This window comes from Oncorhynchus clarkii, chromosome 20 (assembly GCF_045791955.1).
Source record: "Oncorhynchus clarkii lewisi isolate Uvic-CL-2024 chromosome 20, UVic_Ocla_1.0, whole genome shotgun sequence".
In the NCBI taxonomy this organism is placed as follows: Eukaryota; Metazoa; Chordata; class Actinopteri; order Salmoniformes; family Salmonidae; genus Oncorhynchus; species Oncorhynchus clarkii.
This window is the reverse complement of record NC_092166.1, coordinates 41,413,396-41,438,421: the sequence shown is the minus strand read 5'-3', so window position 1 is coordinate 41,438,421 and position 25,026 is coordinate 41,413,396. Positions and strand designations below refer to the sequence as shown.

General features: G+C 45.1%; 1 protein-coding gene across 3 annotated transcripts in view; it reads right to left on the bottom strand.

Moving 5' to 3' along the window:
• The window catches only part of LOC139376371 (cell adhesion molecule 3-like), a 79,658-nt gene that overhangs the window by 37,001 nt on the left and 17,631 nt on the right, over nt 1–25,026 (bottom strand). For all 3 annotated transcript variants that reach the window (XM_071118880.1, XM_071118881.1, XM_071118882.1), the window contains exon 3: nt 1–94. This exon is cut by the window's left edge and continues 56 nt beyond it. In XM_071118880.1, the coding sequence (XP_070974981.1) occupies nt 1–94 (94 nt within the window). The remainder of the gene's footprint in view (nt 95–25,026) is intronic.

Genomic DNA, 25,026 nt, shown 5'->3' with positions numbered 1-25,026 from the left:
GAGTTGTCGCTCTCTGTCACCCGGCAGGTCAGGGTCACCGTGCCGCCCACCGACACCGTCTCGTCCTGGGTCACCGGCTGCATGGGGTCATCGTCTAGGCAACACAGAGAGGAGAGGGGAAAAGGAGGTCAGATGGAGATGGTAATTTCAGGTACTGTCTGTAAGAGTTCTGGACAGGTGTGTGTCCCCCAAATGGCACCCTATTCCCTATATAGTGCAGTGAATAGCGTTCCATTTTGGACGCAAACATATCCTGGACTGTTAGAGAGGGAAAACAGCCATGGGAGTATCTATGTAAGACTGATGAGTCTATAACCAGCCAGAACATTAACTGGCTAGTTCCCAATATATATTTTTTATTTAACCTTTATTTAAATAGGCAAGTCAGTTTGGAACAATTTCTTACTTACAATGACGGCCTAGGAACAGTGGGTTAACTGCCTTGTTCAGGGGCAGAACGACAGATTTTTATCTTGTCAGCTCAGGGATTCGATCTAGCAACCTTTTGGTTACTGGCCCAACACTCTAACCACTAGGCTACCTGCCTCCCCATATAGTGCACTACTTTTGACCAGGGCCCCATATAGGGAATAGGTTGCCATTTGGTTCGGGATGCAGCCAATGAAGAAAGAAAGAAAGAGAGAGAGAGAGAGAGAGAGAGAGAGAGAGAGAAATGAAAAGGTCAAAGTGACAATGGAGAGATGCTACACAGTGTTAATGTTACTGTGTGACCCCACAGTGTTTAAGCGGTGTCATTTTTAGGCATGCATATTTATTTCAGGGTTGAACAAACTCAAATGAGACAAATATTATGGAAATGAGGGTCAGGATGTGAGAATGAATGTGACCAGCAATAATTATGGGGTTCGACACAGAATTGTGATTGTAAAAACCGTAACTGAACTTGAACTTGCAAAATGACACCCTATACCCTATATAGTGCACTTACTTTGGGGAATATGTAGGGAATATTGTGCCATTTTAGGACTCATCCCGTACACGACAGTAACCTTTGCTAATATACTGTATGTGATTACGTGAATACACTGAAATGGAACTGGAAAACGTATCTACTTATAATAAGTTATTATAATATCGTTGATGCGTTGTGCCGTTGATGCCTTGTCTAACCAAGTGTTCACCCTCTTTAAGGGCTATTTTATGTCCAGGAACATCAACAAACAGGAGTCATTCATCACAGAAAAGGCTTAACTAGACCAAAAATGTATACCACCAGTCAAAAACACTTACTCATTCAAGGGTATTTCTTTATTTGTACTATTTCCTACATTGTAGAATACTAGTGAAGACATCATCTCACATATGAAATAACACATATGGAATCATGTAGTAACCAAAAAAGTGTTAAACAAATGAAAATATATTTTAGATTGTTCTAAGTAGCCACCCTTTGCATTGATGACAGCTTTGCACACTCTTGGCATTCTCTCAACCCGCTTCACCTGGAATGCTTTTCCAACAGTTTTGAACAGGTTCCCACGTACGCTGAGCACTTGTTGGATACTTTTCCTTCACTCTGCAGTCCAACTCATCCCAAAACATCTCAACTACCTGCCCTCCAGAACACCTACACCACCCGATGTCACAGGAAGGTCATAAAGATCATCAAGGACAACAACCACCCGAGCCACTGCCTGTTCACCCCGCTATCATCCAGAAGGCGAGGTCAGTACAGGTGCATCAAAGCAGGGACCAAGAGACTGAAAAACAGCTTATATCTCAAGGCCATCAGACTGTTAAACAGCCACCACTAACATTGAGTGGCTGCTGCCAACATACTGACTCAACTCCAGCCACTTTAATAATGGAATGTATCACTAGCCACAAAAATGTATCACTAGCCACTTTAAACAATGCCACTTTATATAATGTTTACATACCCTACATTACTCATCTCATATGTTTGTACTGTACTCTATACATCTACTGCATCTTGCCATTTTTATGTAATACATGTATCACTAGCCACTTTAAACTATGCCACTTTTATGTTTACATACCCTACATTACCCATCTCATATGTATATACTGTACTCGATACCATCTTAGCTATCTTACCTATGCCGTTCTGTACCATCACTCATTCATATATCTTTATGTACATATTCTTTATCCCTTTACAGTTGTGTGTATACGGTAGCAGTTGTGGAATTGTTAGGTTAGATTACTCGTTGGTTATTACCGCATTGTCGGAACTAGAAGCACAAGCATTTCGCTACACTCGCATTAACATCTGCTAACCATATGACAAATAAAATTTGATTTGATTTTTTTTATTTGAATTGGGTTGAGGTCGGGTGATTGTGGAGGCCAGGTCATCTGCACTCCATCCCCCTCCTTGGTCAAATAGCCCTTACACAGCCTGGAGGTGTGTTTTGGGTCATTGACCTGTTGAAAAAAAAAAACAATAGTCCCACTAAGAGCAAACAGTGTCACCAGCAAAGCACCTCCACACCATCACACCTCCTCCTCCATGCTTCACAGTGGGAACCACACATTGGGAGATCATCCATTCAACTACTCTGCGTCTCACAAAGACACAGTGGTTGGAACCAAAAATGTCAAATTTGGATTCAAAGGAAAGATTCCCAACGTGCTAATGTCCAATCCTCGTGCTTCTTTCCCTAGAAAGTCTCCTCTTATTATTGGTGTCCTTTAGTGGTGGTTTCTTTGCAGCAATTCAACCAACCATGAATGCCTAATTCACTCAGTATCCTCTGAACAGTTGATGTTGAGATGTGTCTGTTACTTGAACTCTGTGACTTGAAATCTGGGGCGGCATGTAACCTAGTGGTTAGAGTGTTGGGCCAGTAACTGAAAGGTTGCAGGATTGAATCCCTGACCTGCTTTGCTATTTGAACTGTTATTGCCAATATATGGACTTTTACCAAACAGGGATATCTTCTATATACCACCCCTACCTAGTCACAACACAACTGATTGGCTCAAACACATTAAGAAGAAAATAAATTCCACAAATTAACTTTAACAAGGCACACCTGTTAATTTAAATGCATTCCAGGTGACTACCTCATGAAGCTGGTTGAGAGAGTACCAAGAGTGTGCAAAGCTGTCATCAATTCAAATGGTGGCTACTTTGAAGAATGTTTAACACTTTTTTGGTTACTACATGACTCCATGTGTGTTATTTCATAGTTTTGATGTCTTAACTATTATTCTACAGCGTAGAAAATAATAAAAATAAAGAAAAACCTTTTTTTGACTGGTACTGTATGTTCTGCATCCTGAATGGCAGTAGTGTGGTAGTGTAGGGTGCCATTTGGAACACATCCCATATATAGTACCAGACATGCCTCAAAGCAAGCTGCTCACCTATGTAAATATGGCATTTATAAATAGTCTAATTGGAACAAAAATTGTCAGTGGTAGACAGTTTTAAATTCACCGTGTAGTGTAGCGGTATCACATCCTTGCACCAGCGGCGATATACATTTTTTCCTTCACATCTGTGTGTTCTAAGTGTTCCGTTGCGGAACTCCGACCGGGACATGAAAGAGGAAATGCATGCAGGATGTGGCAGGAAGAACATTGGCACCACAACCTAACTAAAACTAACTGCCAAAAACCAAAAATGATACGACACCGAAACAACATTACACACTTTTAAGAATTCCTTTAGTATTGCTGTCGAACAATTCCCTGTAGTCTATCCCATGCCTACATCAATCCAAGGCTTTAAACATTTGTGGAGAGTAGTCTCCCTCTCTCTCTCTCTCTCTCTCTCTCTCTCTCTCTCTCTCTCTCTCTCTCTCTCTCTCTCTCTCTCTCTCTCTCTCTCTCTGTCTCTCTCTCTCTCTCTCTCTCTCTCTCTCTCTCTTTCTCTCTCTCTCTCTCTCTCTACAAAGCTTTCCTTAACTTTAGGTCAGTCACAGTGGTCAGGTATTCTGCCACTGTGTTCACTCTGTTTAGGGCAAAATGTAATTATTTCCAATGTGTCAAGTAATTATCTTATTGTTTTCTCATGATTTGGTTGGGTTTAATTGTGCTGCCGTTCTGGGGTGCTGCCGTCCTGGGGCTCTGTGGGGTCTGTTTGTGTTTATGAATAGATCCCCAGGACCAGCTTTCTTAGGGGACTCTTCTCCACGTTCATCTCTCTGTAGGTGATCTTGCATTATTTGGGGTTTTACGTCGTACACAGGATATTTTTTGCAGAATTCTGCATGCAGTCTCAATTTGGTGTTTGTCCCATTTTGTGAATTCTTGGTTGGTGAACAGACTCCTGACCTCAAAACCATAAAGGGCAATGGGTTTTATAACTGATTTGAGTATTTTTAGCCAGATCCTAATTGGGATGTCAAATTTTATGTTCCTTTTGATGGCATAGAAGGCTCTTCTGGCCTTGCCTCTCAGATCGTTCACAGCTTTGTGGCATTTACCTGTGGCGCTGATGTTTAGGCCGAGGTATGTATCATTTTTTTGTGTGCTCTAGGGAAACGATGTCTAGATGGAATTTGTATTTGTGGTCTTGGCACCTGGACCTTTTTTGAAACACAGTTATTTTTTGTCTTACTGAGATTTACTGTCAGTGCCCAGGCCTAACAGAATCTGTGCAGAAGATCTAGGTGCTGCTGTAGGCCCTCCTTTGTTGGGGACAGAAACACCAGGTCATCAACAAACAGTAGACATTTGACTTCATATTCTAGTAGGGTGAGGCCAGGTGCTGCAGACTGTCCTAGTGCCCTCGCCAATTCGTTGATATATATGTTGAAGAGGGTGGTGCTTAAGCTGCATCTCTGTCTCACCCCACGGCCCGTGGAAAGAAATGTGTGTTTTTTTGCCAATTTTAACCGCACACTTGGTGTTTGTGTACAAATGTTATAATGTTGTATGTTTTTCCCCCAACAACACTTTCCATCAATTTGTATAGCAGACCCTCAAGCCAAATTTTGGGAAATAAGACTTTGTTTTGGTTTGTTTGTTTGTTAATTACGGTGTGCAGGGTGAATACGTAGTCTGTCGTACGGTAATTTTGTAAAAATCCAATTTGACATTTGCTCAGTACATTGTTTTACTGTGTGAGTCTGCTGTTAATGATAATGCAGAGGATGTTCCCAAGGTTGTTGTTGACCCCATATCCCATGGTAGTTATTGGGGTACAATTTGTCTCCACTTTTGTGGATTGGGGTGATCAGTCCTTGGTTCCAAATATTGGGGAAGATGCCAGAGCTGAGGATGATGTTTAAGAGTTTTTGTATAGCCATTTTGAATTTGTGGTATGTATATTTTATCATTTAATTTAGGATACCATCTACACCACAGGCCTTTTTGGGTTGGAGTGTTTGTATTTTGTCCTGTAGTTCATTCAATGTAATTGGAGAATCCAGTGAGTTCAGGTAGTCTTTAATAATTGTTGATTATAAGATTTGTATTTCATCATGCATATGTTTTTGCTGTTTGTTCTTTGTTAAAGGGACACAAAGATTGGAGAAGGGGTTTATCCATACATCTCCCTTTTGGATAGATTAACTCTTCGTGTTGTTATTTGTTTAGTGTGTTACAATTTTCCCAGAAGTGGTTAGATTCTATGGATTCTTCAATTATATTGAGCTGATTTCTGATGTGCTGTTCCTTCTTTTTCCGTAGTGTATTTCTGTATCGTTTTAGTCATTCACCATAGTGAAGGTGTCGACGGCTCAGGTGCTCTGGGTCTCTATGTTTTTGGCTGGGTAGGTTTCTCATTTTCTTTCTTAGGTTTATGCATTCTTCATCATACCATTTGTCATTGTTGTCAATTTTCTTAGGTTGTCTGCTAGACATGTTTAGATTTGATACGGAAGCTGAGAGGTTAAATATACTATATAGGTTTTCTACTGCCATGTTTACAACTTCCCTATTACAGTGAAACATTTTGTCCAGGAAGTTGTCTAAAGGGATTGAATTTGTTGTTGCCTAATTGTTTCTAGTAGCTTCCCACACTACTTTCGTTCCATCTATGAATTTCTTAATATTATTCAGCTCCTTTGGCTTTGATGCCTCATGATTGAGTAAATAGTTTGGATTAAATTAAATAGTTTTTCCCCACTCATCAATCTACACACAATACCCCATAATTACAAAGCAAAAACTGTTTTTTTTGAAAATTTTGCAAATTTATTACAATGTAAAAACTGAAATATCACATTTACATAATTATTCACACCCTTTTTTGAAGCAACTTTGGCAGCGATTACAGCCTCGAGTCTTCTTGGGTATGACACTACAAGCTTGGCACACCTGTATTTGGGGACTATCTCCCATTCTTCTCTGCTGATCCTCAAGCTCTGTCAGGTTGGATGAGGAGCGTCGATGCACAGCTATTTTCAGGTCTCTCCAGAGATGTTCAATTGGGTTCAAGTCCGGGCTCTAGCTGCGTTGTCTTGGCTGTGTGCTTAGGGTCATTGTCCTGTTGGAAGGAGAACCTTCACCCCAGTCTGAGGTCCTGAGCGCTCTGGAGCAGGTTTTCATGAACAGTTGCTCCGTTCATCTTTCCCTCCATCCTGACTAGTTTCCCAGTCCCTGCCGCTAAAAAACATCCCCACAGCATGATGCTGCCCCCAACATGCTTCACCGTAGGGATGGTGCCAGGTTTCCTGCAGAGGTGATGCTTGGCATTCAGCCCAAAGAGTTAAATCTTGATTTCATCAGACCAGAGAATCTTGTGTTCTTGGGGACCTTCAATACTGCAGAAATGTTTTCTTCCCCAGATCTGTGCCTCGACACGATCCTGTCTGGTAGCTCAATTTCGAGTCTCAGGTCTGCTTATGGAAATGTAAAATGTAAAAATGTAAAATTTCCGGTTTTTATTTTAGACATTTGCAAACATTTATAAAAACCTGTTTTTGCTTTGTCAATAAGGGGTATTGTGTGTAGAGTGATGAGGAAAAACATTCATTGAATCCATTTTAGAAAAGGGCTGCAACGTAACAAAATGTGGAGAAAATGAACGGATCTGAATACTTTACAAATGTGCTGTAGGAAGCACACAGGAGGACATTTTTCCCTGTTGAGATCATTTCCTTTTGAATTTCTAGCCAAATGTAAAATGTTCCTGTTTTGATTAATTTAATAGAGTGAGTTAGGTCTTCTATCTACCAAATTAGCATACCCCCTTAGTCCCTTCCCTGTTTTACTCCTGGTAGTTTGGTGGATGGGACTACCAGCTCTCTGTAACCTAGAGGGCAACCAGTGGGTCCATCTCCTCTATACCATGTAACATTTATTTGGTGAAGTCCAGGTTCCTGCTCTTTAGGCCAAAGGCAGATGACCTCAGACCTTGGACATTCCAGGAGGAAATAGTGGAGGCTTTGTGTTCCATAAAGTGTCCAATGCTCGCTGTCTCTATCTGTCTGCCTCTCCCTCTCTCTCTCTCTCTCTCTCTCTCGCTCTCTCTCTCTCTGTCTCTCTGTCTCTCTGTCTCTCAAGTAGACTATGTTCTCTCTCCCTGGCTGCCATTGAGGTTGGGCCCTGCGGCCTGTTTCACAAGCACCCTGAGTTGGCATACCAAATGGCACCCTAGTCCCTATGTAGTGCAATACTTTTGACCATGGCCCATAAGGAATAGGTGTCACTTGAGATGCAGCCAGAGTTTGTGGTGGAGTGCTTGGCTCCCTCTCCCTGGATTAGTGTCGTCAATAATTACGTCTAGGGCTAATTCTAATTATTGTGGCTGATTGTGAGATCTTCTTCTGCTCAGCATAAATGCTTTGGTAAATAGGCTGTCTGTTCCGTCGCCTCAGTTATCAAGACAACCGCAATGGCTGTTTCTATGGCTGAAGAATAGAACAGCTGTATCTACATACAGCATATTTATACATGTATTCCTGAACAGAAACCTAACCTGTCTCTCTCCAGGAGCTGTACTGACTACTGTTAGTGTTGCAATGACATGAAAGAAGAGAGATTTATCCTTGGTAGACAGGAGTTAAATGCTGTTGCTCTCCTCTCTTCTCTCCTCTCCACAAACCCACACAGCTGCGAGTTTGAGGAAGACACGGGTATTTAAAGAAACACAATTTACACTTTCTCAACGCAGCGTGAACGAAGTGAGAACCAGGAGGTAGAGAAAGAGGCAGACGGAAGGAGGGAGAGAGAGCGAGAGAGAGAGAGAGAGAGAGAAGGGGTGAGGCGAGAGGGCTTCAGGCTCAGATATAAAAGAGAGACTTAATAAACACTGTCCCAAGACCAGACAGTGAAAAATATCCCTTTCATTTCTCCATTTTCATTTTCGCCCATCTTCTCTCCATCCATCTGTCTCTTTTCCATCTTTTTTCACCTTCCTCCATCTGTCTTTCTCTTCTCATATTTTCCCTCCAGTCCTCTTTCACCCTTCTGTCAACCTTTCCTCCCAATCTTTTCGACCAGCCCGAGCCCACTCATCCGTTTTTAAACCGACTGTCTGCCTCTCTGTCTTCCCTTCCGTATCACCTCCGCCTCATCTCTCTAGGAATATTATCCACCACAAGGAAAACACTCAAAGGCGAATCCTCATGCAGTAAATGATCAGAGCACAGTGAAGAGTATGATAAGACACAGTAGACCTGCTACTGTCTAAATGATACCATCCATGACAAAGTTGTCTGTCATGCTTGTGCTGATGCTAGGATTTGGGTCGGAAATACAGCTAAACAGTGTGGCTGTGACAACCTCTTCATATTTGATCCAGGATATAGAAACAATAGCAGCCCCCCTTCTCTACCCTCCCTGTCCAGCTGTCCTCCTCTGTCCACACCCCTCCCCCCATCCCCTGGGTGCCGATATGCCCTTCTGTCCACCCTCTACCCTTTACAACCCTTTTTCTCCTCCTTCCGCTCACTCTTCCATTCCTTCCATACTTCCCCTTTATTTCTCTGCTGCTCTGTCATCTTTTTTAAATTTCTACCAAATAGTTGAAAGAAAGCCCAAATCAAGACAAGGTCCATCTGTAGTATAAAATGGACTTGATTCAACTTGTTGATTTACTGTATAAAAGAGATTTAGGGTTTGAAATAAAACATTATGGTCTTTGAAGTCAGTCCATTTGGATACCCTATTTGACCCTGGTATTAAGAAGTTATATTCGTCAAGACTCAATGACTATATATCATTTATTTGGATGTACCAAAATTGAACAGATTGCCCCTTTTAGAGTTTTTCATTCAATTTGGTTTGGACCAAAATCCTGTACTGCAGTTTTCCCCAATCCTGATCCTGGGGACTGAATTACGTGTTGGTACAAGGGCAAAAAACTAAAATATGCACCCCTTGGGGTCCCCAGGACCAGGATTGGAAAACACTGCTGTCCTGTTTGTGGGCCCCACCTTGACTCCTATCACAAACACACTGATTCTCTGTATATCTCTCAATCCCGCCCTTTCCAATCCTCCAACCCCTGTGGTTGGCTGTTTCTGTAACCCCCCCCACCGCCACCCCTCGCCCTCTCTGTGCTTGTCAAACATCATTAGCTCACAGCCCAGACCCCCGAGTCTCAAGCTGTATGGTGCCAAGCCACCCCACCCAGCAACTAGCCCAACTGTGAGAAAGGCGGCAAAACATAGGAGAGGAGGTCGTTATGGAGGCAAGAGAGAGAGGGGAAGAGAGAAAACGAGAGAGAGAGAGAGAGTTCTTAATGCCTTGGCAAATATACTTACTGCTCCTGCCAATAAACCACTTACAGAAATAAGAAGTCAATTACCGTGGGGCCGGAGTTATGAGATCACTATATCAGTCAAAGTCTATAGGGCTCCTCAAAAGACCCAATCACAAAACTATAGTTCTCTCTCTCTCTTATCTATTCCTATGTCTCTTATCTATCTCTCTGTTCAACACACAACATACACCCTCAAATACCTGGTATTCTCAGAAACATCCGACTGGTATGAGGATGCACCAAGGACAAGCGGGATGGCCCTATAGATGTCTGAGGAAGGATAGATGCAGACTACAGAGAGAAACAGACCCTATATCCATAGTGAAGGAGAGATGGGAAAAATACCATGTATATATATATAGTGAAGGGGAGAGATGGAGTAAGACAGAGAGAGGGGATGATGGATAGAAGTGAGCAGAAGAGGCAAGGGTAAAGGGGAATATATGCTGCAAATAAAATCATTTGGAACAAAAGGGAATTGTTGCCAGGCAACCAACCAGAACAGGGTTACCAGGGCAACCACGGTGACCTAAAGCTTGACCCCTCCCTGTCATTTAGACCAATTGACAACAATATAACCTGGGTCCGGCTCGACTAGTCTGTAACTTCCGAATCTACATGGTCAAAAACAGCATGGTTAAAATATCATTGTTACATTCATAGAGATCCTATAAAGAGTTACATATGCAGGCTTAATCACGCTGTTGTTTGCTCGTTAACATGGTTCAACGAATAGCAACATGTGTTACGAATGAATGTGTAACACAGTAGATATCTGGAGGCAATTAAGGTATTTATTTCTGAGGAGAATTCTCCTAATTTACAGCTTGAATAGACGCACGTAGACAGACGCGCAACACGTCACAAACATTAGCATGCAGATTATAGGGAGGAGACCGCAGGAAGAATGCCTTACCATGGCCCATGAGTTACTGCACTCGTATAAAAAAAAAAACTGAAAGAATGCCTTTTTCTGATGCCTTTGTAGCATAGGACAAAGTGTGATGTCCCCAGAGGACAATGTTCTTGGACACACTACTGCTCTACACAAATAAACACAATAGGTACATTGCACGTAAGCCATGTCATGTGCTTTGTACACGTTTGTTGAATTGTGTTTTTAATGTTCCAGTGACAATGCAGGTTGGTGTTCTCCGGCTGGAGTCCTCGGAGGCTGCCTGGGTCCGACTATTCAGATACGTGACACACAAAGCGACCAGAGAGACCAAAAGGCTCTGAATGTGTGTATCGGAATGTGTGAGTACGCGTCAATGGGTGAGTGTGTCTGTGTTTGTTATCAGACTACATGTAGCTGTGTGTATGTGAATCCATGTTCACATAAACCATGTGTGTGTGTGTGTGTGTGTGTGTGTGTGTGTGTGTGTGTGTGTGTGTGTGTGTGTGTGTGTGTGTGTGTGTGTGTGTGTGTGTGTGTGTGTGTGTGTGTGTGTGTGTGTGTGTGTGTGTGTGTGTGTGTAATGACCTCCATGTTTCACAGAGATGTACCTCTAACAAACCCAACCTTTATGTTCCCCACTGTCTGTCAAAGCCAATCAACTGAGTGGAGATCAATTGGTGTAACAGCAGGGGCACCCAGCACAACAATGGAAATGGACAGGGACAGTAGAACAATAGAATATGGACAGTGTCTTTCTCAGTTTCTGTGTTTTTATCATACACATTCAAGCCAAATCTAAGCAACTGTCTCGGTCGGGACGTGGGTCATCGTTGCATCGTTAGCGAACAACCTCCTCCTTGGCTGAGTCCCTAATTAGTGTGTCAGTCCACATGTTCTTAACCGACATCATGGCTACGGCCTGAATAACAGGGTTAACTTTACATGTGCCATCTGGTGACCCAGTTGGGATGAAAAACACAGAGCCGCTGCTCTGTACACATGTAGATACTGTGACACACTCCCATTCATTCACACACATATTCATCTCACCACAGAATCACATTTTATATTGGGAACCACAACTGCTTAAGAGGAAAGGAGGGGGGCTGAACCGTCGCTTCCTCGGGAAAAAGGCTGAAGTCATCTTTCTTTCGCACTCTCTCTCCGTCGTCTATCTCTTTCTCTGCTCTCGCTGCTCTCTCTGTCTCACTCCCTCTCTTTCCTCTGCAGTGAGAGCATTCCCCAGAGTCTGACAGCATGAGACCATTACACTCACAGACAGAATCTCTCTCCTCCAATTTCCCTCTCTCTCCCTGCTTTCTGTTCTCGTCTTCCCTCCTTTCATCCACTCACCCTCAACGGTCTCCTTCTCTCCTTCTCTGTTCCTCCCTCTCTCTTTTTCCCCTTTTCATTGTCTCTCCTCTCATTCATTATCTCCCCCCCCCTTCTTCTTTTCGCTGCCTCCCTTTTCTCTCCCTTTCACTAAGTCTTCTAACCCTCTCCTCCCCTCCTTTCTCCAGTCAATATAATTGGCATCGCAGGAGCGCTCCCTGCAGAGTATGCTAAAACAGAAGCAAACCAACAGAAAGAGCTGACCCTGGCCACGACAATCAGCAAACCACAACCAGAACAAACCAGTCCAACACAGCACAGCGCACCCAGAACAGAGCACGCTGCACACTACAAGACAATACTGTTCACCCAGCCGAGAATCAGTTCTATACACATCATTTCCAGTCCACAGCATCAAACATAGATTACAGCAGGATACTTGCCTAGTACATAAAACCCATACCAGTGGTGTAAGAAAAGAGTAAGAATAGAGCCCGTATTGATATAAAGCAACCCAGGAGTGCTAATCTAGGATCAGCTTTCCCCTATACATGCCATCGTGTTCATTATGATCTAAAAGGCTAAACTGATCCTAGATCAGCCCACAACCGGTGGCCACAACCCAGTAAAGCAAAGCAAACCCTAAACGTCAAACTCCAAAATGTAGATCCTGAGTTAAATGGACAAAGCTATCACAGCTCTCTGAGAATCCAGAGAGAAGACAGGTAATACAGACTGAAATGACAAAACATTCCACAACAACATCGCCAGAGTTAGGGCTGTCAGCTAGCTAGGCCCTGAGCAGACAGAAGACAACATCACACGGGTTCGACTGTAGAACAACCAAGCACCCGCAGACTGATGATAGCAACATGAAAATAGCTCTGGAAATTGAAAAGTGAAACATGAATAAATCACAATTTTAAAAATAGGGGGAAAAAATTGCCATAGCAGATAAACTGTCTGCCTTCCTTTCACCAAACACATCTGACTAAAGGAGGAATGGTTGCCTTTCAGTTATTTAGATAACACACAATACTGTATATAATACTGAAACTGGCTAAGGATACTCAAGCCAGTTCATTATGATCAAATTACAGACGTAGAGTGAATGAGTGAGTGAGTAAGTGAGTGAGTGAGAGTCAACAGTAGTGCACTCCCTAGGGAATAGGGTGCCATTTGGAATATTTTGTTACTCACAAAGAGAGATACTAACTACACAGAGACCAATTGACACTGTAATTAAGGGTTAGGATTTGGATGCTTAGTATCCATTGTTTAGAAGCTCTCCTGTTATTAAGAAGAACAATCAAATTACACTTGATATGCTCAACTGGTCCTCTCAGTGATTGGAGGCTGCACCTCATCTCACGCTAGTCAATCTTATGGGAGAATAAATGTCATATTGACTCGTCTATTCAAGGAGTGCATCTGAGTTGAGAAAATGAAAATATGGGAAGAAGAGTTGGTCACATTCCAAGGAGGACACGTCCTGCCCGGCTGTTAATAAAGTCTTTGATTCATTCTCACTGTGTCATTTTCTCTGACCGGGTTTTCCTCATCCGACAGAGAGAGTCTGAAGAGCTTTTTAATTACAATGCACTTTGCACTGCATCCCAAATGGCACCTTATTTCCTATTAAAATAAGTGCACTACTTTTAACTAGGGCCCACGCACTATATACGGAAGAGGGTGCCATTGATGACAAAGCCTCAGTCTGTAGGGAATGGAACGTCCTAGGACATCAGTTAATAAAAGAAAACAGGCAGGCACGCGCTTCAGTAAATGTTACATATCAAATGTTCCAGCGTTATGCACACAGAGAGAGAGAGATGGCTGCCGTGCTTACGCCTTCCAGCCAACAGAAAAGCAGCTGGAATCACATGAGGATTTCTGTTTGAACAACAACAACAGAAAAAACTAGAGGGCCCCGCTTCAAATAGGAAAGTGTGCGAGAACAAGTGTGTGCGTGCGCGTGTGTCTGAGAGTCTCCGTTTGTGTCTCTATAAGGCACACAAACGTACGGAACGACGAGCATGTTTAAGCCATAGATACAGCAAGAGGGAGAGAGAATGAAAGTGTCATGTACTGTCATGTTGTCTTGTCTCTGTCCTTTCCCTTCACCCTGTCTCCCTCTGCTGGTCGTGTTAGGTTACCTTTTCTCCCCCGCTTTCCCCCAGCTGTCCCTTGTCTCCTCTAACTACCCATTCACCCCGTTCCCCACCTGTTCCCTTTTTTCCCTCTGATTAGGTCCCTATATCTCTCTCTGTTTCTGCTCCTGTCCTTGTCGGATTCTTGTTTGTTTGTGTCATTCATGCCTGAACCAGACTGTCGTCATGTTTGCTGTAACCTTGTCCTGTCCTGTCGGAATCTGCCGGTCCATCTGAGCCTACCTATGTTTGGTAATTAAAGAAGCTCTGTTTAAGTTGATTCGCTTTTGGGTCCTCATTCACTCACCGTAACAGAAGAATCCGACCAAGAATGGACCCAGCGACTTCGGATCCTCTCCACTCAGCCGTCGAGATCCAGGGAGCGATGCTAGGCAGACACAAGCAGGAATTGTCTGCTGCTCGACATGCCGTTGAGACCCTGGCCACCCAAGTCTCCAACCTCACAGAACAGGTTCACCATCTCCGCCTCGATCCACCGGCCACTTCCAGGGCTTTCGAATCTCCGGAGCCCAGAATCAATAACCCGCCGTGTTACTCTGGGGAGCCCACTGAATGCCGCTCGTTCCTCACCCAGTGTGATATTGTGTTTTCTCTCCAGCCCAACACTTACTCCAGGAGCACTGCTCGTGTCGCCTACGTCATATCTCTCCTTATTGGACGGGCTCGTGAGTGGGGCACGGCAATCTGGGAGGCAAGGGCTGAGTGTACTAACCAGTATCAAGACTTTAAGGAGGAGATGATACGGGTTTTTGATCGATCTGTTTTTGGGGAGGAGGCTTCCAGGGCCCTGTCTTCCCTATGTCAAGGCAATCGATCCATAACAGACTACTCTATTGAGTTTCGCACTCTTGCTGTCTCCAGTGGCTGGAACGAGCCGGCCTTGCTCGCTCGTCTTCTGGAGGGTTTCCGCGCAGAGGTAAAGGATGAGATTCTCTCCCGGGAGGTTCCTTCCAGCGTGGATTCCTTGATTGAACTCGCTATTCGCATTGAGCGACGGGTTGATCTTCGTCACCGAGCTCGTGGAAAGGAGCTCGCGCTCTCCGTCGCCTCCCTCTCCGCATCACTACCATCTTCCTCTGCCGGCTCGGGTGCTGAGCCCATGCAGCTGGGAGGTATCCGCATCTCGACTGAGGAGAGGGAACGGAGAATCACCAACCGCCTCTGTCTCTATTGCGGTTCCGCTGGTCATTTTGTCACTTCATGTCCAGTAAAAGGCCAGAGCTCGTCAGTAAGCGGAGGGCTACTGGTGAGCGCTACTACTCCTGTCTCTCCTTCAAGATCCTGCACTACCTTGTCGGTCCATCTACGCTGGACCGGTTCGTCAGCTTCCTGCAGTGCCTTAATAGACTCTGGGGCGGAGGGCTGTTTTATGGACGAGACCTGGGCTCGGGAACATGACATTCCTCTCAGACAGTTAAAGGAGCCCACGGCCTTGTTCGCCCTGGATGGTAGTCCTCTCCCCAGGATTCAGCGTGAGACGCTACCTTTAACCCTCACTGTTTCTGGTAATCATAGTGAAACCATTTCTTTTTTAATTTTTCGTTCACCTTTTACACCTGTTGTTTTGGGCCATCCCTGGCTAGTTTGTCATAATCCTTCCATTAATTGGTCTAGTAATTCTATCCTCTCCTGGAACGTCTCTTGTCATGTGAAATGTTTAATGTCTGCTATCCCTCCTGTTTCCTCTGTCTCTTCTTCACAGGAGGAGCCTGGTGATTTGACAGGGGTGCCGGAGGAATATCACGATCTGCGCACGGTGTTCAGTCGGTCCAGGGCCACCTCTCTTCCTCCACACCGGTCGTATGATTGTAGTATTGATCTCCTTCCGGGAACCACCCCCCCCCGGGGTAGACTATACTCTCTGTCGGCTCCCGAACGTAAGGCTCTCGAAGATTATTTGTCTGTAGCTCTTGACGCCGGTACCATAGTCCCCTCCTCCTCTCCCGCCGGAGCGGGGTTTTTTTTTGTCAAGAAGAAGGACGGGTCTCTGCGCCCCTGCATAGATTATCGAGGGCTGAATGACATAACAGTGAAGAATCGTTATCCGCTTCCTCTTATGTCTTCAGCCTTCGAGATCCTGCAGGGAGCCAGGTTTTTCACTAAGTTGGACCTTCGTAACGCTTACCATCTCGTGCGCATCAGGGAGGGGGACGAGTGGAAGACGGCGTTTAACACTCCGTTAGGGCACTTTGAATACCGGGTTCTTCCTTTCGGCCTCGCTAACGCTCCAGCTGTCTTTCAGGCATTAGTCAATGATGTCCTGAGAGACATGCTGAACATCTTTGTTTTCGTTTACCTTGACGATATCCTGATTTTTTCACCGTCACTCCAGATTCATGTTCAGCACGTTCGACGTGTCCTCCAGCGCCTTTTAGAGAATTGTCTTTTTGTGAAGGCTGAGAAGTGCACTTTTCATGCCTCCTCCGTCACATTTCTCGGTTCTGTTATTTCCGCTGAAGGCATTAAGATGGATCCCGCTAAGGTCCAAGCTGTCATTGATTGGCCCGTCCCTAAGTCACGCGTCGAGCTGCAGCGCTTTCTCGGCTTCGCGAACTTCTATCGTCGTTTCATCCGTAATTTCGGTCAGGTGGCAGCTCCTCTCACAGCCCTTACTTCTGTCAAGACGTGCTTTAAGTGGTCCGTTTCCGCCCAGGGAGCTTTTGATCTCCTCAAGAATCGTTTTACATCCGCTCCTATCCTTGTTACACCTGACGTCTCTAGACAGTTCGTTGTCGAGGTTGACGCGTCAGAGGTGGGAGTGGGAGCCATCCTTTCTCAGCGCTCCCTCTCTGACGACAAGGTCCACCCATGCGCGTATTTTTCTCATCGCCTGTCGCCGTCGGAACGTAACTATGATGTGGGTAACCGCGAACTGCTCGCCATCCGGTTAGCCCTAGGCGAATGGCGACAGTGGTTGGAGGGGGCGACCGTTCCTTTTGTCGTTTGGACTGACCATAGGAACCTTGAGTACATCCGTTCTGCCAAACGACTTAATGCGCGTCAGGCGCGTTGGGCGCTGTTTTTCGCTCGTTTCGAGTTCGTGATTTCTTATCGTCCGGGCTCTAAGAACACCAAGCCTGATGCTTTGTCTCGTCTCTTCAGTTCTTCAGTAGCCTCCACTGACCCCGAGGGGATTCTCCCTGAGGGGCGTGTTGTCGGGTTGACTGTCTGGGGAATTGAGAGGCAGGTAAAGCAAGCACTCACTCAAACTCCGTCGCCGCGCGCTTGTCCTAGGAACCTTCTTTTCGTTCCCGTTCCTACTCGTCTGGCCGTTCTTCAGTGGGCTCACTCTGCCAAGTTAGCCGGCCACCCTGGCGTTCGGGGTACGCTTGCTTCCATTCGCCAGCGTTTCTGGTGGCCCACCCGGGAGCATGACACGCGTCGTTTCGTGGCTGCTTGTTCGGTCTGCGCGCAGACTAAGTCCGGTAACTCTCCTCCTGCCGGCCGTCTCAGGCCGCTTCCTATTCCCTCTCGACCGTGGTCTCACATCGCCTTAGATTTTGTCACCGGACTGCCTTCGTCAGCGGGGAAGACTGTTATTCTTACGGTTGTCGATAGGTTCTCTAAGGCGGCTCATTTCATTCCCCTTGCTAAGCTTCCTTCTGCTAAAGAGACGGCACAAATCATCATCGAGAATGTTTTCAGAATTCATGGCCTTCCGTCAGACGTCGTTTCGGACAGAGGTCCGCAATTCACGTCTCAATTTTGGAGGGAGTTTTGCCGTTTGATTGGGGCTTCCGTCAGTCTCTCTTCCGGCTTTCACCCCCAGTCTAACGGTCAAGCAGAACGGGCCAATCAGACTATTGGTCGCATCTTACGCAGTCTTTCTTTTCGCAACCCTGCGTCTTGGTCAGAACAGCTCCCCTGGGCAGAATACGCCCACAACTCGCTTCCTTCGTCTGCGACCGGGCTATCTCCTTTTCAGAGTAGCCTCGGGTACCAGCCTCCGTTGTTCTCATCTCAGTTCGCCGAGTCCAGCGTCCCCTCCGCTCAGGCTTTTGTCCAACGTTGCGAGCGCACCTGGAAGAGGGTCAGGTCTGCACTTTGCCGTTATAGGGCGCAGACTGTGAGAGCTGCTAATAAGCGTAGAACTAAGAGCCCTAGATATTGTCGCGGTCAGAGAGTTTGGCTCTCCACTCAGAACCTTCCCCTTAAGACGGCTTCTCGCAAGTTGACCCCGCGGTTCATTGGTCCATTCCGTATCTCTCAGGTCATTAATCCTGTCGCAGTGCGACTTCTTCTTCCGCGATATCTTCGTCGCGTCCACCCGGTCTTCCATGTCTCCTGTGTTAAGCCCGTTCTTCGCGCCCCCGCTCGTCTTCCCCCCCCCCCCCCCATCCTTGTCGAGGGCGCACCTATCTACAGGGTCCGTAAAATCTTGGACATGCGTCCTCGGGGCCGTGGTCATCAGTACCTAGTTGACTGGGAGGGGTACGGTCCTGAGGAGAGGAGTTGGGTTCCCTCTCGGGACGTGCTGGACCGTGCGCTGATTGATGATTTCCTCCGTTGCCGCCAGGTTTCCTCCTCGAGTGCGCCAGGAGGCGCTCGGTGAGTGGGGGGGTACTGTCATGTACTGTCATGTTGTCTTGTCTCTGTCCTTTCCCTTCACCCTGTCTCCCTCTGCTGGTCGTGTTAGGTTACCTTTTCTCCCCCGCTTTCCCCCAGCTGTCCCTTGTCTCCTCTAACTACCCATTCACCCCGTTCCCCACCTGTTCCCTTTTTTCCCTCTGATTAGGTCCCTATATCTCTCTCTGTTTCTGCTCCTGTCCTTGTCGGATTCTTGTTTGTTTGTGTCATTCATGCCTGAACCAGACTGTCGTCATGTTTGCTGTAACCTTGTCCTGTCCTGTCGGAATCTGCCGGTCCATCTGAGCCTACCTATGTTTGGTAATTAAAGAAGCTCTGTTTAAGTTGATTCGCTTTTGGGTCCTCATTCACTCACCGTAACAGAAAGGGAGGGAGAGGGAGGGCGAGCAAGAGAGAGGGAGGGGAGAGCAAGATAGAGAGACTCCGTGCTTGTCTTTGTGTGTGCAAGCGACGAGAGGATTTATAATAGTGTGCCTAGTAGACTGTGAGAGTGGATAAAAAAAAGATGAGCGTGTGTGCGTGCCCGCGTGTGTGCGTGCCCACGTGTAAGTGAGTAATGAAGTAGATTCTCATGCACGGGTAAGAGGCTTACGGAAGGAGCATATTCTTTTCTAAGTTCATCTCCTTCATTTTCAATAGCTGTATCTTTCGTGTGTACACCTGGAATGGATGTAATGCCTTGTACTGTGTGTATATAGTAGGTAGATCAGGTAAGACTACTGGAGGGTGATATTCACACAATGTCCCTTTGAAGATGGTGTCCTACTCCAGAGGAAGACCATAGGAACAATACACACAGTGCATTTGGAAAGTATTCAGACCCGTTTACAGTTTTTACATTACAGCATTATTCTAAAATGTATTAAATAGTTTGTTTCACTCATCAATCTACACACAATACCCCATAAATACAACGCAAAAACAGTTTTTGCAAATCTATTCAAAATAAAAAAAATAATAAGTATTCTGACCCTTTACTTAGTACTTTGTTGAAACAGCTTTGGCAGCGATTACAGCCTCAAGTCTCCTTGGTTATGATGCTACAAGCTTGGCACACCTGTATTTGGGGAGATTCTCCCATTATTCTCTGCAGATCCTCTCAAGCTATGTCAGGTTGGATAGGGAGCGTCAATGCAAAGCTATTTTCAGGTCTTTCCAGAGATGATCGAACGGGTTCAAGTCCGGGCCACTCAAGAACATTCAGAGACTTGTCCCAAAGCCAATCCTGCATAGTCTTTACTGTGTGCTTAGGGTCGTTGTTCTGTTGGAAGGTGAACCTTCGCCCTAGTCTGAGGTCCTGAGCGCTCTGGAGCAGGTTTCCACCAAGGATCTCTCTGTGCTTTGCTCCGGTCATCTTTCCCTCAATCCTGACTAGTCTCCCAGTCCCTGCCACTGAAAAACATCCCCACAGCATGATGCTGCCCCCAACATGCTTCACTATAGGGATGGTGCCAGGTTTCATCCAGACGTGACACTTGGCATAAAGGCCAAAGCGTTCAATATTGGTTTCATCAGACCAGAGTCCTTTAGGTGCCGTTTGGCAAACTCCAAGTGGACTGTCATGTGCCTTTTACTGAGGAGTTCATTCCGTCTGGCCACTCTACTATAAAGGCCTGATTGGTGGAGTGCTGTAGAGATGGTTGTCCTTCTGGAGGGTTATCCCATCTCCACAGAGGAACTCTGGAGCTCTGTCAGAGTGACCATCGGGTTCTTGGTCACCTCTCTGACCAAGGCCCTTCTCCACCGATTGCTCAGTTTTGCTGGGCGGCCAGCTCTAGGAAGAGTCTTGGTGGTTCCAAACTTCTTCCATTTAAGAATGATGGAGGCCAATGTGTTCTTGGGACGTTCAATGTTGCCTAAAATGTTTGTTACCCTTCCCCAGATCTGTTCCTTGACACAATCCTGTCTCAGAGCTCTATGGACAATTCCTTCAACCTCATGGCTTGGTTTTTGCTGTGACATGCACTGTCAACTGTGGGACCTTATATAGACAGGTGTGTGCCTTTCCAAATCATGTCCAATTTACTCCAATCAAGTCTAAAGGATGATCAATGGAAACAGGATGCACCTGAGCTCAATTGTGAGTCTCATAGCAAAAGGTCTGAATACTTATGTAAATAAGGTATTTCTGTTTTTTTTTTATTTGATAAATTCCCCCAAAAATCTATAAACCTGTTGTAGCTTTGTCATTGTAGGGTATGTAGATTTATGAGGAAAAACATTAATTTAATCCATTTAAGAAAAAGGCTGTAACATAACAAAATGTGGAAAAAGTGAAGGGGTCTGAATACTTTCCAAAGGCACGGTATTGTTTCTTCTTTCATCTGTATCCCTCTCTCTCTCTCTTTCCCCCTCTCCTTCTCCCTCTCTCTCTCCCCCTCTCTCTCTCTCTCTCTTCCCCTCCCCTCCCCTCTCCCTCTGTCTGGGTAATCAGCTTATCCTCTGTGTGTCCAGGCCTCTGTGTCTGTGTTCCTCCTCTTTGTTTCAGGTTCATTCAGCACAGAGATTAGAAACGCCTATTTGGCTCTTTTGTCTTTAGCAGCTGAGAGACAACGCTGAGTTACACCACACAGCGCTGTCTGTACTGCTGTATTCATCAACATGCATCTTACTGGGTTACAACATAGTGTAAAACTCAGTCATCAAGACTCTCATCAGAGATGTACATTAGAGATGTAAACTACACATCGATGTACTCATTGATGAGTTTACACCACACCCGTGCGTCAATCTAATTAACGTAATAAAAAAATGCCCATCAAAATTCCTCCGTTTCTATAATATTTTTTGCATGGGATGTGTGTCTATCCACCGCATCCACCTATGTCGGTCTTCCGCATCTGCAGTGGAAAGTGGCAGAGCTACAGCTCTGTTTGTCAGAGCTACAGCTCTGTTTGTCAGGGCTACAGCTCTGTTTGTCAGGGCTACAGCTCTGTTTGTCAGAGCTAACAGCTCTGTTTGTCAGGGCTACAGCTCTGTTTGTCAGAGCTACAGCTCTGTTTGTCAGGGCTACAGCTCTGTTTGTCAGGGCTACAGCTCTGTTTGTCAGAGCTACAGCTCTGTTTGTCAGGGCTACAGCTCTGTTTGTCAGAGCTACAGCTCTGTTTGTCAGAGCTACAGCTCTGTTTGTCAGGGCTACAGCTCTGTTTGTCAGAGCTACAGCTCTGTTTGTCAGAGCTACAGCTCTGTTTGTCAGAGCTACAGCTCTGTTTGTCAGGGCTACAGCTCTGTTTGTCAGAGCTACAGCTCTGTTTGGCAGAGCTACAGCTCTGTTTGGCAGAGCTACAGCTCTGTTTGTCAGGGCTACAGCTCTGTTTGTCAGGGCTACAGCTCTGTTTGGCAGAGCTACAGCTCAGTTTGTCAGAGCTACAGCTCTTTTTGTCAGAGCTACAGCTCTGTTTGTCAGAGCTACAGCTCTGTTTGTCAGGGCTACAGCTCTGTTTGTCAGGGCTAAAGCTCTGTTTGTCAGAGCTACAGCTCTGTTTGTCAGGGCTACAGCTCTGTTTGTCAGGGCTACAGCTCTGTTTGTCAGAGCTACATCTCTGTTTGTCAGGGCTACAGCTCTGTTTGTCAGGGCTACAGCTCTGTTTGTCAGGGCTACTGCTCTGTTTGTCAGGGCTACAGCTCTGTTTGTCCGGGCTACAGCTCTGTTTGTCAGGGCTACAGCTCTGTTTGTCAGGGCTACAGCTCTGTTTGTCAGAGCTACAGCTCTGTTTGTCAGAGCTACAGCTCTGTTTGTCAGGGCTACAGCTCTGTTTGTCAGGGCTACAGCTCTGTTAGTCAGGGCTACAGCTCTGTTTGTCAGAGCTACAGCTCTGTTTGTCAGAGCTACAGCTCTGTTTGTCAGAGCTACAGCTCTGTTTGTCAGGGCTACAGCTCTGTTTGTCAGGGCTACAGCTCTGTTTGTCAGGGCTACAGCTCTGTTTGTCAGAGCTACAGCTCTGTTTGTCAGAGCTACAGCTCTGTTTGTCAGAGCTACAGCTCTGTTTGTCAGGGCTACAGCTCTGTTTGTCAGGGCTACAGCTCTGTTTGTCAGGGCTACAGCTCTGTTTGTCAGGGCTACAGCTCTGTTTGTCAGAGCTACAGCTCTGTTTGTCAGACCAAGAGACATCCCGGAAATCGGTCTTCTCACGAAAACGTGTGTAGCCTCCAAACGGTTTGGCCTACTAACCAATATGACCACTCTATGGAAAGATTAGACTCTCACAAGTGTCACGAGACTCGTCTGAAGGTAACCTGCACAAACTAATGCAAGTATGGAGGTTGTTTTGTGCCTTATTTCCTGAGCTTTCTTATATCTCCTAGATAAAGGACAGACACTTCAAAACCTTATTCGTTAGGATAAAACATGTTTCCTGTATTCTTTGCCTTTTATTAATGTGTTATTCAAAGCGTTTTATGGGCTGTAGTAGTAGAGGCCAAATTCAATATACAGTGGCAAGAAAAAGTATGTGAACCCTTTGGATATACTTGGATTTCTACATAAATTGGTCATAACATTTGATCTGATCTTTATCTAGGTCACAAAAATAGACAAACACAGTCTGCCTCTTAAGTCTACCCCCTCCTTTTTCGAACATTCTGTTAAAAATCGCGCAACTTTTCAGCGTCCTGCTACTCATGCCAGGAATATAGTATATGCATATGATTAGTATGTGTGGATAGAAAACACTCTGAAGTTTCTAAAACTTGTTAAATCACGGCTGTGACTATAACAGATCGTGTGTTTCATCGAAAAGCGCAAGAAAAACTGCTCTCTGAAAGCTAAAAATAATTTCCATGTGTCACTTTCATGGGTTGTTAAAAGGGCACAAAATTAATTATGGACCTGCATGCAATTCATACAGATTCCACACGATGTCGCCATTGTCGTCATTTTCCAGGGACTTTTTTGTTGGTAAATCCAACTAACTGGATTCAATTTCTTCCGGTCTCCGCCAGGATGTTGTGAAGTGCACATTTTCAGCCATTGATTTGAAGACGAGGAGCTATTGAATACACATCGCCCTGTAATCATTTTGATAGATTATAAACGTTTACTAATACCTAAAGTTGGATTACAAATGTATTTCGAAGTGTTTTGTGAAAGTTTATCGTCGACTTTTTTAATTTTAAAAAATGACGCTGCGTTTTAAAACAATGTTTTTTTCTGAATTACACAGCTTCCATAGAAAGCTATTTTGGGTATATATGGACCGATTTAAACGAAAAAAAGACCCAATAGTGATGTTTATGGGGCATATAGGAGTGCCAAGAAAGAAGCTCGTCAAAGGTAATGAATGTTTTATATTTTATTTCTGCGTTTTGTGTAGCGCCGGCTACGCTAAATCTTTGTTTACGTCGCATTCAGGCATTTTGGGGTGTTGCTATCAGATAATAGCTTCTCATGCTTTCGCCGAAAAGCATTTTAAAAATCTGACTTGTTGGCTAGGTTCACAACGAGTGTAGCTTTAATTCAATACCCTGCATGTGCATTTTGATGAACGTTTGAGTTTTAACGAGTACATTTAGCATTTAGCGTAGCGCATTTGCATTTCCAGGTGTCTACTTGAGACATCTGCGTCTCAAGTAGGAGCAAGAAGTTAAACTAATAACACACAAACAATTATACGTTTTCTTGTCTTTATTGAACACACTGTGTAAACACTCACAGTGCAGGGTGGAAAAGGTATGTGAACCCTTGGATTTAATAACTGGTTGACTCTCCTTTGGCAGCAATAACCTCAACCAAATGTTTTCTGTAGTTGCGGATCAGACATACACAACGGTCAGGAGGAATTTTGGACCATTCCTTTTTACAACACTGTTTCAGTTCAGCAATATTATTGGGATGTCTGGTGTGAACCGCTCTCTTGAGGTCATGCCACAGCATCTCAATCGGGTTGAGGTCAGGACTCTGACTGGGCCACTCCAGGAGGCGTATTTTCTTCTGTTGAAGCCATTCTGTTGTTGATTTACTTCTGGCTTTTGGGTTGTTGTCCTGTTGCATCACCCAACTTCTGTTGAGCTTCCATTGGCGGACAGATAGCCTTACGTTCTCCTGCAAAATGTCTTGATAAATTTGGGAATTAATTTTTCAGTCGATGTTAGCAAGCTGTCCAGGCCCTTGGGCAGCTAAGCAGCCCCAGACCATGATGCTCCCTCCACCATACTTTACAGTATAGTGTTGTGTGTTCCTTCCAAACAACTCAACTGTAGTTTCATCTGTCCACAGAATATTTTGCCGGTAGTGCTGTGGAGCATCCAGGTGCACTTTTGCAAACTTCAGACGTGCAACAATGGTTTTTTTTGGACAGCAGTGGCTCCCATGAACACCATTCTTGTTTACCATGTTCCAGAGATTTCTGTAAGTCTTTAGCTGACACTCTAGGATTCTTCTTAACCTCATTGAG